General features: G+C 40.7%; 1 protein-coding gene across 1 annotated transcript in view; it reads left to right on the top strand.

Moving 5' to 3' along the window:
* The window catches only part of LOC132191330 (cationic amino acid transporter 2, vacuolar-like), a 20,166-nt gene extending 6,596 nt beyond the window's left edge, over positions 1-13,570 (top strand). The window contains exons 5-14 of the mRNA XM_059606284.1: positions 5,864-5,982; positions 6,089-6,185; positions 7,121-7,293; positions 7,405-7,471; positions 9,163-9,321; positions 9,840-10,113; positions 10,679-10,787; positions 11,364-11,476; positions 12,464-12,539; positions 13,179-13,570. Of these exons, the coding sequence (XP_059462267.1) occupies positions 5,864-5,982; positions 6,089-6,185; positions 7,121-7,293; positions 7,405-7,471; positions 9,163-9,321; positions 9,840-10,113; positions 10,679-10,787; positions 11,364-11,476; positions 12,464-12,539; positions 13,179-13,335 (1,344 nt within the window). The 3' untranslated portion in view covers positions 13,336-13,570. The remainder of the gene's footprint in view (positions 1-5,863; positions 5,983-6,088; positions 6,186-7,120; positions 7,294-7,404; positions 7,472-9,162; positions 9,322-9,839; positions 10,114-10,678; positions 10,788-11,363; positions 11,477-12,463; positions 12,540-13,178) is intronic.
* The last annotated feature ends 391 nt before the right edge of the window (positions 13,571-13,961 follow it).

Genomic DNA, 13,961 nt, shown 5'->3' with positions numbered 1-13,961 from the left:
CCTTCCGTCGGGAGGAGGGTAAGATCTTCGCAACTCATTGATCTTTTCCCGGTGAAGGCCTCTTTCGAGTCCGGGTACGGTGAGTATGAGTCGCGGGTGATGGTGGATTGTTTGGAGTTGGAGTCGCCGGATTCTGCTTATCCTGTTACAGGTTCTATCCTGGCGGCGGATCATTCGAAGAAGAAGAAGAAGGAAAATAAGACGTTGCTAGGTTTTTTACGTTCTGCTTTGGGCCGGGTCCTAGCTGGGTTAGTTAAAGGGCTTTTATTTGGGCTGGGTGTTCGCGAGTTTGGGTCTTTCCTTAAGCCCAAACATACTGGGTACCTCAAGACAGTTTTGCGCAGGGGTATGAAGCGTCGTGTTAAAGGTTTGCCCAGGCCTCAACAGCGTGGACCTGCCTCGCCAGGAGAGTTCGATTCTCCGGCCGATCGTAGTGAGGCGTGCGTTTCTGAGGTTTTTGCGCCGTTCACCGGTGGTCTCGCCGGGGTGTCCAGCGATGATTCCGAGCTTGCGTTGGTGGGGTTGTCGATGGCGAAGGTGCATCAGGAGTCAACTCTACAGGTTTGTGCGTCGGGATCTGTGTCTCTTGAATCGGCGACGGTCCCTGTTTTTCCGACGGAGGCTGCTCTGCTGCCGGAGAATACCCAGAAATGGTTGTTGACTCCGGTGAGTACCCATGTCTCTCCTTTGCCTCCGGTGGTGGTTTCTGCTCCTCCGGTGGGAGCTGGTGCTGTTCCGGTGAAGGAGGTTGAACCCGTTAAGACTGCTCCGGCGAAAGGGTTGCTTCGTCGGGGGTTTTTAGGGTCTAGAAATGCCTCTTCTTCCTCTCTGCCCGGGATGAAGGAGGGTTCATCGTCGGTAAAGGGCTCTAAGGTTGTAGTCGAAGATTCACAGACCTGTTCTTTTTCGGAAAAGCATGCGGCTGAGCTGGGTTTGAGATTAAGCGAACCTTTTCCTCGAATGTCGGAGAATGGTGCTCCGATTTACTCCTCTGTTTCCAAATCTCAAATAGGGTATGCCCGGAGGGTGAAGGAGAAGCTTGCTAAGCAGTTGCAGAAGAATAAGGAGCTGTTTGTCGAGGTTGTAGCAGAACCCTCCGAGAAGGGGGTGGGGAATGATTCGGAGGTGGCTATAGATGCGGTGAATTTCGCCTCTAGTGTGGGTCTATCTAATGGTGAAGGAGGTGATGAGAAAAGTCTTTTGCATCTCTTCTCGAATATTGAAGTGGAGCGGGAGGCCTTTACCCCTAAGGCAAAAGGAAAGCGGGAAATCAAGAATTTAGAATGCTCCATCAATTATGAGGCTAGAGAGAGACTTTCTCCTAAGCGGTACTATCGTCGTCGGGGTTGTGTTGGGACTAAAAATGCATTCTCCTTTCCTCCAGAGGTGCATTAGGGGTTTGGTATTTTTTTAGGGCTGGTGGTGGATTTGTGGGCTTCAGTCTTTGGGTTTTTTGGGTGCTTTGCTTTGGTGTTTCGTTTGGTTGTGGTTCTAGTTGGGTTGGGTTTTTTTTGGGGTTTGTGGTTTGGGTTTTTTTGGGCTACCTATGTATACTCTCTTGTGTACTTAGAGGCGCTTTGCGCTTTTTTTGATATATACAATTTACTTATCAAAAAAAAAAAAAGAAGTAGTTACGGGCAATGTGTACATGAAAATCACTTGAATCATAGCAGTATAAAATGTGGAAAATGATGCCATTGATGTTCTTTTCTATATCAAGGGAAGCAAAAAAAATTATGCTTGAAACTAGTGAAGTTTATTTGTATTATTATATCTATTCGTATGGCTAGATTTATAATATTAGATGTATACTCAAACATTCATTGTGCATTTTAGTTGGGGTTGCCAATTTTTGACACGACCCACGAACCCAATACGAAATTAGAGGGTTAGGGTTTAGCATAAACGGGTTTAGGTCACAAGCGGGCTGACCTCGCTTGACCTTTTTAATAAACGGGTCAATCATGGGTCAAAGCACTTGACTTGTTGGTTGACCTGACTTACCCGTTTAATTTAAATTAGTCGAATTTACATCACAGGATAAGGTTAAACTCATCCTAAACTAGAAAACCCATAATGTTCTTCTCAGTCTCTCGACTCTCGGTCTCTCCCGCCCACTCTCTCGCTCTTTGTCGTCACTCTCCCTCTATGTCGCCATGAATCACCGTGAAGGTCATTAGCCACATGCCCAAAGCTCCCATCTGGACGAGGATAATGGATAATCAAGAAGGCCCACCTATGGTACCCCCATGAGGACGAGGATAATGGATTATCAAAAAGTTTATGCTTTCTTCATATATATGCGGCATTTTAATTTTCCATAAAGAACCTGATTAAATTTCATGTTTGCGGTAGTTGTGATATTCATTGATTTGAGACGAAGATTTTGGTGAAATTCAGGTAAATATGTGATGTCCAAATTATAATGCTTAATGAACAGGTCAAAGGGGTGGTAAGATTATCTGAGTCTGAGAGTCTGCACGCTCAGCGGAGGCGCGTGCAGGCACGTTTCCGCTAGTCTGTTCCCGAAGTTGTGGGATGAGCTTGGTTTGGTTTGGATGGAGCGACGATTTACTGTGGAAGCTAAATCGTTCTCCTTTTCGGCAAACGTAGGTAAGTCTAAGTTGTGATTGGAGGAAAGGAGAAAAGGGTTCGTTGGATCTTTAGATCTGAGTCTCCAGTGCTCGGATTGGCTGGCGGACGCAGTGGAAGCGGCATTACGATCTCCAGGGAAGGAGGAGTTTGCCAAATCCTATAGGGAGAAAGGGAAGGCCTTGAAGGTCCATAAGGGTTTCAAATAAGGCGGGCCGTTTCTTAGTGGCCGCTGTATTTGCTGAGGGTGCTCGGAGAGGAGGGATTTGTTTCCCTGAGGGTCATGAAGGAGGGGGTTGGCGTCGCATCGTGGGTGAGTTGCGGAAGATCTTGGTTTTCCTAGCAGTAGAGGAGAGGCCGTCGGTCTATGATGTTTACTCCGAGGGGGGTGTCTTGGGTTCAGATCGTTCTTACGCAGCTGTGGCTTCCTCGAAGTCGGGTAGTTCGAAACAGCAGCCACTGTTTGACTGCCATTTGGACTTGTTCCCTGCGGCGTCTTGGTCCAAGCCGGTTAGCGGTGGGGAGGTGAGTTCGCCGGTGAATTGTTTTGAGTTCAAGATGGGCGGATGTGGTCATTCTAGTCCAATCTGCGATGGAGGGCGATCAGGTCTTGGGGGTGGCGACTTTCCTTGGACGAAGGGCGCTAGGGTTTCTCGTCTCTGGAAGAAGCTTCTTGAGAGGCTTGGGTTGGTCCTGGACCGGGTTTGTTCCAGGATGGGCTTGAAGCCCAAACTTCTTATTGGGTTTAGATTGAGGGCTGGTCGCAAGTCCGCTTCTAGGCCCCGTGTGAAGCCTTGCGCTGGGCTGTCGGGTTCTGTAGCGGGTCTTGGGTCAGCCCACTCGGAGCCTTTTTCGGGGGATTTGGAGCTGCCATATAAGTCTCCTTCGAGCCAGATTGTTGAGTCTTTGCCGGCGAGTTCTCCTGGGTTGGTTTCTGGGTCTGCAGCGACAACGGGTTTTGGGTTTGCAACGCCGGTGTCTTCTCCGGCGATTCCTTCATCTTTAGAGGTTCTTTCTGGGTTTGCTGCGCCGCTGCCTTCCGAACCTAGGTCTGCATCTTCTCCGGTGGGTTCTCTAAGCATGGAGAGTGCGGACCCAGGGCAAATGGAGGTCGCGGTGGATTTTGTTTCCCTAGCAATGGAGAAACCCTCTGTTAAGACTGATCGGAAACCCTCTCTGGCAAAAGGTATGCTTGGCCGGGGGTTTTTTGGGTCGAGATCTGTGACTCCTCCTCTGTCTAAGATGTAGGAGGTGTCTCGTCGACCCTGGTTGGTTCAGGATCTAGATCAGAACCAGCTTCTGCTTTGGCTCAACCTCTTGATTCTAGTCTCTATTTGGTTCCCGGTTCGAATTCCTTGTCGGCGTTGGAGTTTCCGAAGACTACCGGGATTGAACAGGTACATTTAGTGGATACCTCTGTCCCTTCACATTCTTTTTCTTTGATACCCGTGGCTGCCCATTCGTTAGAGGCGCTAGCATTGGGAGATAGATTACGCTCAATTTCTGGGTTATCGGATAATGGCACTCCCATAGTTCCTAACAAGCTGATGTTAAGCTACTACCGGAGAGCTAAGAAAGAATGAGGAAGCCGGGTGAATGATTCTCTTCTTCTTGAGACGGTGGAATCCCTTAGTGCTCCGTTGGTACAATATCATGCCGACCCAGTCGCTGGGTTCGCTGCTTACAATGCTCAAGTGAAGCCTGTTCCTAAGAACACTAATCCGATGAGGGGCATAAGTCTGATGGAGAAAGGGAATTTTGTTCAGAAAGTGGAGGTTGCACAACCTAGGACCAAAGGCACTTCTGACACCATAACTGTTGAAAATGGTTTGACCAAACCCCAAAAGTGGCTGATTGAGTGGATGAGGGCAGGTGTAAAGGACGATGATCTGCATATGGCGAGCTTGAAGGTCATGGAGGAGGATTTTCGTCGGGCAAATAAGGTAGCACGCAATGGGAAGCTATCCCCCTATCTTCCTAATCAGGGGCTGGATGGCGATGAAGATGATCGGAAGTTGGTGTTGCTGAATGAGGTGAAAGAGAATTTCCTTCGGGAAATAAAGGTCGCGCAGCCTAGGGCTAAGGGCAAGAGAGAGCTGTTAAATTTAGAAAGCTCTATTAATTACGGCATTGGTAGCACGTCTCCTCGGAGAAGGAAGGGCAAGACTATTGGGATGTAACGATTCGTGTGGTTTTTAAGGGCTTTGGGCTTCTTTGGGTTTTTGTTTTTGAGGGTTTTTGGGTGGATTTGTTGGGGTTCTTTTGTGGGTGAGCTTCGGCTTTCTCTTTTCTTTTTCTAGTTAGGCGTTTCCACTTGTATACTTCCAGTGTATGTTGGGGCGCCTTACGCTTTTAATAAAACTTCTTATTACTTATAAAAAAAAAACAGGTCAAAGAGGTATGTCGTGCCAACCTGTTTATTAAATGTGTCGTGTTAAGATTGAAGGGTTTGACTCATTTAGTTAAATGGGTTGTGTTAAGGTTGACCCTTAACAGGTTGGTGGGTCAACCCGAACCCGACACACCAACTTGTTTTGTCAACCCTAAATTTCTAGCATCATGAGCCTAGTTGAGATTTCTGAAGTCTTGAAAATCCAAACTCTTAAGCATGTGCAAATTGCTTGACATGAAATACTTACAAAATGAATGAGCCCCTACAAGATTCACCAAATATAATGTTATTTTGATTTATCATTTTAAATGCACATTAGAATGATAGTTGGCAGTTGCTTTTTGTCTATATGGTCGGGTGGTCGATCAAGTATACCACTATGAGAAGACATACATGTAATGATGCTTTAGTCTTTTCTTCTTTTTTCCCCTTGTTTCTCTTTTTCAGAATTTCAGGATTTCAGGATATCACTTGCTTGTATGAAAATTATTTATGGCAAGAATTGGAGGATATTCCTTTGTTTCTTTTTTACATTTTAGTTACAAAGTACACAAGATTAGCCTGCTTAATTGTTGACCATGAATATTTTATTGTCTCGTTCTTTTTCTAGGCGTTGTTTTTTGGAGGTGGGGATAATTTGCCTGCTTTCTTAGCCCGTCAACATATTCCTGGGCTTGATGTTGTGGTTGACCCGTGTGCAGCAGTTCTAGTATTTATTGTTACTGCTCTATTATGTGCCGGAATCAAGGAGGTATGTATATATATCTTGTTCTGATTCTTTTCTGTTGTTCCTATGTATTAAAATGTTCCAAACAGATTTCCTCTCATTCGAAAAGTATTTTCTTTGTCATCTTTAATTTGAATACTTAAATTTTGCAGAGCACACGGGCACAAGTTATTGTCACTACAGCAAATGTATGTGCCATGACTTTTGTCATAATAGCCGGTGCCTATTTAGGATTCAAGTCTGGATGGCCTGGATATGAACTTCCAACAGGGTACTTCCTCTCCCTGCATGTATATTCACTCTGATTTGATTCTCTCCTCCCCACCCACCCACCCCACCCCCCCCCCACTTTCTCACCCAATCGGTTGCTCTGATAGGTATTTTCCCTTTGGGGTCGATGGGATGCTTGCTGGTTCTGCGACGGTCTTCTTTGCATACATAGGTTTTGATTCAGTTGCCAGCACTGCCGAGGAGGTAGACATGGATTGCTGTTTTTTGTAATTTGTTGTGTTGTTTGTGATGCAGTCAGTACATATAGTAATGTGCTCTGATACCAAATTAATGCTAGATCTCTAGAGATTCAGCACTATATTTCATGTTTAAGGATTTAGGGATTGTTGCATTACCAAAACGATTGTATTTTGAAGGAATTTAAGGGCCATTTGGCATAAAAACAATGAATTGAAGGATAAAAAGAGAAGAAACAACCTGGGAAATCACACCTAGGAAGGAGAAGGAAATCACATCATCAGCTTAAGAAAACTGCTAGAATTTTATTAAATTCAATCTCTGAATTTGCCCGACAAGGGTAGGTACACGAAGTGGCTTTGTCTTGGGGGGTTTCTCGTCATAAAAAAATAATAATAAAAAAAAAATTAAAAAAAATAAAAACCAAGGTTATTCCTAATCCTTTTTTTTTTTTTTTTTTTTTTTTTTTAACTATGACTAGGATTTCTAAGTATGAAAGAGAAGGATAAATTAAACCAAGTTAAGAAATGATTAAAACAATATAGAAAATGACTCCAAAACATAAAATAAGACTTATGGGCCTCTTTTACAGCCCTTTCCAGAAATCTAGGAATCACTAGATCATTGCCACTTTGGTAAAACTTTCATAAAACTGAATTAGGAGCAACATATCCTAGACAAACAACAAAATAAGACTTGATTCAACTAGGACTACCTAAGCAAGGTCCAAGAGAGCTCTCCGACTACTGAATTTGCAAATTAAGGCTTGAACATTGGAACCAGCTTTACCTTGCTGCTTGTAAGTCTTTACATGGGCTGTCTGTGAAGTTCCCTGTCAATTTGCTTAGGTTTATGTGATTATAGAAATGACATCTGTATAGGGATTTAATTGCTTAAGGGGAAATTTGAGCTTTACATTCAACTCATCATTGACTCAACAGGTGAAGAATCCTCAACGAGATTTGCCAATTGGGATAGGTGCTGCATTGTTTCTTTGTTGTGCATTATATATGATGGTCTCTGTCATAATTGTTGGTTTAGTACCTTATTATGCAATGGATCGTGACACACCCATCTCCTCTGCCTTTGCTAGTCATGGGATGCAATGGGCAGCGTAAGTGTATAATTTTGTTTAAATTTCTTGGTGCATTCAATTCACAATAAATTTTGTCTAGTAAATTGTATGTTGCAGCTTGAAAATCATTATTTTTGCTTGTGATTGCAGTTACATAATAACTATTGGCACTATCACTGCTCTCTGCTCAACATTGATGGGTTCCATTCTTCCTCAGGTATGTAAATTAAACCATCTTGGTGTCTTCTATATAGGATCAGAGATTTTCAATTGACTGTATTTATAATTGACATGGCTGGTACCTATCAAGAAAAGAAAAAAAAATAATAATAATTGACATGACTGATTTTTTGGGGCATATTGGAAATAATCCACCAACATTATAGTTGGAATTAAGATCTAGAACTTGTTTTGGGTGGATCATGAAGTATTTAATGTAATTTTTATCCATGTTCTGGATTCTTCACATTCTAGATCCCTAGTACAAGTAATTGAAAACTTGTAACCATAATTTCTTGTAATCAGAGTATGTAACACAACATGGTTATGGATATGGATATGGATATGGATATGTATTAGACATTCTTACTGTCAACTCAGCAATATTGCACGCCTGACAAAGGATGTACATACATTGTATTGTTTCCACCTCCACTTAAACTTGAGGTTAAGAAGAAAACGCCAACAAGTTTAAACCTGATTTAGGAAGAAATTTTATGATATTAATGATGTGCACCGATGCCAATGAATCGTTAGTTATGGGTGTGATGTCAGTCATAGTGCCGGTCAAGTAACCAAGATCTTGTTTCTCTTATTTTTATTTTTTTGACTTGTAAGTTGCATGTGCACTCACTGGAGCACGACCCCATTCTCTACTTAAGAGTGCATTTGAGTCAGAGCCCATTGGGTAGCTAACTGACCGATTGTTACCAATATATAGGTGCATAATGTGCATTGTTGTGTGGAACTTTGGTGACATTGAAAAAATTGCATGTGTATTACATGTGATAAATAATCTTTTTAAAAGTGAGGGGGCTAAGCTACCTGCCATGATGTATTTCTTCTGCCTATTCTGGATGATGTTGCCCTGAAGAGTCTGATTAATTCAGAATTATATCCAATGGTTATTACAGGATCAGTAAATTTCTTCATGGTATATTTCTAATTGTGATCGTGATTGCAGCTGCATAAGCCTGATAAAGCCGCATCTGTTTTCATTGTTTTGTTTCATATTTATATTCTTATTTTGTAGAAACAATTGGCACAAAATCAACAAAATATTTTTACTATAAATAAAAAAACATTTTCTCAATTGTGGAACCCACCAAAAACACTTCTCAACTTTATATCACATTAAAAAAAAAATCAAATCAAAACGCAGAAATCTATTTTCAAAACCATCAACAAATATACCCAATAATACAAGGTATCATCTCATAATTAGTAAAATTTGGAATTTTTATTTTTTGGTGTGAATGAATATACTCATGTATATTGCGGACCTCTGCACATTTCTTATTCTTTAAAGCTATATAGCATACACATTGAAAAACGTATGAATTCAGTTGTCTACTATCTGGAATCTAAGCAAAATACAGTTATCTCGTGTGGGTCAAAGTGAATGAGTAGGTTAGATTTAATGCATGACAGTTAGTATGAACAAAAAGTTTCAGAGAATAAGAGTTTGTTTTGGAAGAAATTTCAATGATATGCTATGAAGAAATTATTGCATCCCTTTCTTTCAATTTCTTGTATTTCTTGTGTATTTTACTCTTAAGATCCACCTAGTATGGGTTGTACTCCTTTCTGCTGGTTTATGTTCAAAACATTTTGTTGCTTCTCACAAATGAGGATTTCTTTCTCCTCCAGCCAGCTGAGATATGTCTTTCATCTTTCTGTGTTTCGCAGCCACGGATTCTGTTGGCTATGTCTAGAGATGGATTGTTGCCGAAATTTTTCTCAGATGTTAACCAACACACTCAAGTTCCTCTGAAGAGCACAATAGTGACTGGGATTGGTTCTGCAATCTTGGCATTCTTTATGGATGTTTCGGAGTTGGCAGGGATGGTGAGTTAGCTTTTGCTGCAACTAGGATCTAATGGTGTTGTATGGTGGGTGTGATGACCTCTTACCCTAATATGAACTTCAAATTAGTGATGAACGTCTAATTAAGTTCTCTGTCTTTGTTGTTTACTCAATCGGGTCTATGTGCTTCAGGGTGGAACCATTCACTGATTATAACTGCCTAACGTTTAATCTGTATATTACTGGCCATCTCTAGAATATGGATCATGTTCTTGTTGAAATCAAATATTACATTTCTTGGAGGGCCAAAACGATGGTAATGGTTCAAGCAACTTTTTGTTGTTGTTGTTTTTTGCTGCCCCAGGGGAACAGGATACAGCCTAGATCAATCTAATACAACTTAGAGCATCCTTTCCTAGGCTGGCCCCCCATTGACTGGACTTGCTGGGCTCCTGCTATTAGTCGAAGAATGGAAAATCTGGAAATGCTTACCATTCTTAAGCATGATAATGATGATTCTATTCTATGTTGAGTTGTTGATACCTGTCTTTGATGTGCAGGTCAGCGTGGGTACACTTCTTGCATTCACCATGGTAGCAATATCCGTATTGATACTCAGATATGTTCCACCAGACGAGGTGCCATTGCCTTCGTCTCTTCGGGATTCAATTGATTCATTGTCATTGCAATATGGTAAGAGTACCCAGGATATTAATGGAGAAGACTCTAAGGTTAATGTTGGCACCTCTAAGGATAGTGCTGTACCTTTACTTGTCAAGGAGGATGCATCTGCTGAATTTCCTCTTATTGCAAAACAGCTGTTTCTAGGCAACTGTATGTGACCTGCTCTCAGTTCTTACTTAAGCATTCTCTTTGTCATATGCAATGCATCTTTTCCGTAAGTTGACACCCTATCGTCCCCTGTCAATCTTTGGCATATGTTGAAGCCAGCCAGAAATCCATTAGTCTGAAAAATACACTCTAATCTTTTCAAATTTGAATATTCCTGCATCTGTTTTTATTTAAATGATCAGTATTCCATGTTTCGTTGTAGTAATGAGAGCTTATGCACCTGGTTTGTTTAATTAACATTTTGGATGCACTTCTCTTGCTTTTGGAAGCAAAATTTCTTCTCTCTTGTTCTCTATCACAAGTACTTTATGAGATGAAAATTAAAAAGATTATGAAGCCATTTTGCAGAGTATGTCATCTATATGGCTTTATGAACTCGATCCATATTAAATGAATAGAAAAACACTTTTGTTAATTAAATTACTGGGTGAGCCTGACTAGTAGACACATATCTGTAGTGGAACCCACATACTGTTATTGCCTTACTTTCTGTCATCTAGAAGCTGCCTTAGTGCTTATTTTTTCTCCTATGCATCAATTGTTGCAGATACATTAAATGAAGAAAGTAGGCGGAAAATTGCTGGTTGGACCATAATGTTCACATGTGCTGGGGTTTTTCTCCTTACATATGCAGCTTCAAATTTGGCTCTTCCCAGGTGGGTTTAGCTCCAGATAATCTTAGTACATTAGCTGCACTGACAACAAAATTCTGTGGGTACAGAATCGAATTCCCTGATGCTTCCTGTAGATGTGAAATCTAGAGAAAATGGTCTACTCTCTGTCAAGATGATACCATTTACTAGATATTTAAGCTATTGGGCTCCAGCACTTCTTTCATATATGGGTCAAAGACATGAACTTTTTAAATCATGGGAAGGTCTTAGGATTTTAATGCATGATCTCCTATTCTCCTGCTTTATGATTAGATACCAGGTGTCCAAAAAACTTGAACTATTAGGAAATGGTAATTTTTAGCAATTTAATGCAAGATTTCTCAATGATTGTGTGTGTGTGTGTGAGAGAGAGAGAGAGAGAGAGAGAGAGGGAGAGATCAATGAAGTTTAAGTCTGATACATACAAATAAAAAAAGAAAATAATTGTTTTGCATTTATGCTGATGACAATTATCTTCCCCTTTTCCACCCCCACTTTTCTTCATAAACATCTTGTACGTGGTCCAGGTTTTATTTGTATTTTGTTAGTCATTTACAGCATTGTTTTTTTGAATAGCAGATCCCTTCGCTTCACAGTATGTGGAGTTGGTGGTATTCTTCTTCTATCCGGACTGGTTGTGTTGACCTGTATAGATCAGGATGATGCGAGGCACAGCTTTGGGCATGCAGGAGGTATGCTTACCATTACAACTTGTGCAGTCGATAACTTGACAAAGTTAATCTGAAAGAATGTCTTGACATTTCAGAATGTATTAACTATTGATGTTGCGCACAAAATGGTATAATATGTGTCTCAAATATGTGACTTCTCTTAGTCTATTAGACATTTATCCCTAATATAGTAGGAAATGGGACAAATTGAAGAACTTTAGCTAGGATCCTGTGTCGGATGTCATGGAAAGACACTAATACACATTGGAATACACATTTCAGGCTTTAAAGCAAGGCCTACACTGAGATGCTGAGTCTTATTTCAAATCTAATTCTTTGATTTGGTTTACTATTGATTTACCAAGCATGCATGTGGGGCTGATGTGTTAAGCTTTTGGTTAAGTTACAGTTTGTCCCCCTGCCACCCCATTCTCAAATTGACCTCTTAACTACAACGGGGACCTATAAACTATGACAACCCGTTTGATAAAACATGATTTAAAAATTTTTCTTTTAAAAACTGAAAACCCACAACAAAGCGGATTGTCACATAAACTACAACAATCTTTCAAGTTGCCCCATGTGTAAAAATTGATCGTTATTTGGGATGGAGTTAGCACGTTCCTTGCAAATGCGTTTGAGTTACCAAATTATCTTTAAAAAAGAAACTGATTTAAAGATAACACAAGGTGGCTGTGGGGTACTAGCTCTGAATAGATAGGGGTGGTGCGTGGCCACCCTTCTGAACAGATAGGGGGTGATTGCGTGGCTATCCCTATGAACAGATCGGGTGGCCGTGTGACCAAACCCTCTAAATAGGTGAGGGGTCGCTGTGCAACGACCCCCTCCAAACAGGTAGGGGTAGCTGCATGACCAACCCTTTTTTACTGTAATCTACCGTAAGCTTTTTAAAATCATTCAGTAAGTTGCACCAAATGTAGAATGTTGTTTAGGGGCTATTGTTTTTCCTCTTTTACTTTGGTGATGATATAATGATCTCTTTTTCAGGTTTTCTTTGCCCATTTGTGCCGCTGCTACCTATTGCTTGCATTCTCATCAATGTTTACTTGCTGCTTAATCTTGGGTGAGTAGCTGGTCAACGTACACCATCAAGTTCTCTTTTAGTAGGTTTTCTCTATCGTCGATTTATTTTGACTCTGTTGAGAATGAGGTGAATTCATGCTGAAACTGTTTTAAAGATTTTATTGGTAGCAAAATAAAGCAAATTGAAGAAAGTGGATTCACTTTTTTCAGATAGGGAGGGCACTTCCCAGGGACAAATTGCTCTCTTAGTCTTACTGATCTCACAACATCAATGATGTTCTCTCTTTTTTTGCAATATATAATTCTATATTGAAACAAGTGAAACCCCATGTGTGGTTGATAGGAATTCTCTCGTTATGACCTATAGCAGACTAATGTAGAATGAGTGGAAATATTACAAAATCCACCCATTATGTAATTGTAGTTCTTACCCCGTTCTTACCTTCTTATTGAACAAATAAAGCATTAGATTAAGTTAGTTTTATGATGAAGTGTTCAAATGCTATAATATTGCATTTGAATCAGTCAAAATAATTAAATAAAGAAAAGCAATAAGGATAACAAGAGCAAGAAGTAATGGAAGGCTCATTTGTGTTTGCACATGTAGCATAGAGCCTAATGACTGAACCATCGTATTATGTTTCCCCTTCTAATGTTTATTATGATCCTGTTTTGTCAGAGCTGCCACCTGGGCCCGTGTTTCTGTGTGGTTGATAATTGGAGTGCTTGTTTATGTGTTTTACGGCCGAACACACAGCACGCTGCGGGATGCAATCTATGTGCCAGCTGCTCACGCTGATGAAATCTATCGTAGCCCAGTGAGCGGTTCAGTTTAATCTCTGCGAAGAGAATGCCTTTTCAGCCCATGTATCATTTATGTTATGTAATAGAAAAAACCTTTGTTATATCTTAAAAAGTCTTAGGCAATTCTTTTCCTTCTCTTTGTTCATTGTTCATTGTTCATTGTTTGTAATATTATTGAGGCAATGATTGAGATATCAGCCCTCGGTTTGTATAATAGGCTTGTTCAGACATTGTAAATAGTTTGCAAATGAAGCCCCATCATATGAAGTACAAAATTGCATGGAAATCCCCTCCCCCCCCCACCCATAATATATATATATATATATATATATATATATATATATATATCAAACCCTCTCTCTCTCTCCAAAAGATGAAAAGATGGAAGGGGGAAAAAAGGATGGGGGCTTAGAAGAATGAATACTTCTAATTTGATCCTAGTGTCGGTATATTTGTGTGAAGTGAGACCTAATGCTCTACAAACAGGGTATATGGGTGGCTACTTTTCATTTTTTCTCTAAGCTTATGGGCGCTACTTTGTATGAAGTGGACAATTATTTTTATAAACGGTGGCGAAGCTACTAGCTAGGATTTTGTTTTTGGAAGGGTCGGACTAATAAATAACAAAATAATAAAATTTAAGTGTATTAAAACAATG

The sequence above is a fragment of the Corylus avellana genome, chromosome ca9 (genome assembly GCF_901000735.1).
Source record: "Corylus avellana chromosome ca9, CavTom2PMs-1.0".
Classification (NCBI taxonomy): Eukaryota; Viridiplantae; Streptophyta; class Magnoliopsida; order Fagales; family Betulaceae; genus Corylus; species Corylus avellana.
The sequence above is the reverse complement of the archived record's forward strand: the minus strand, read 5'-3'. Positions and strand labels throughout refer to the sequence as shown.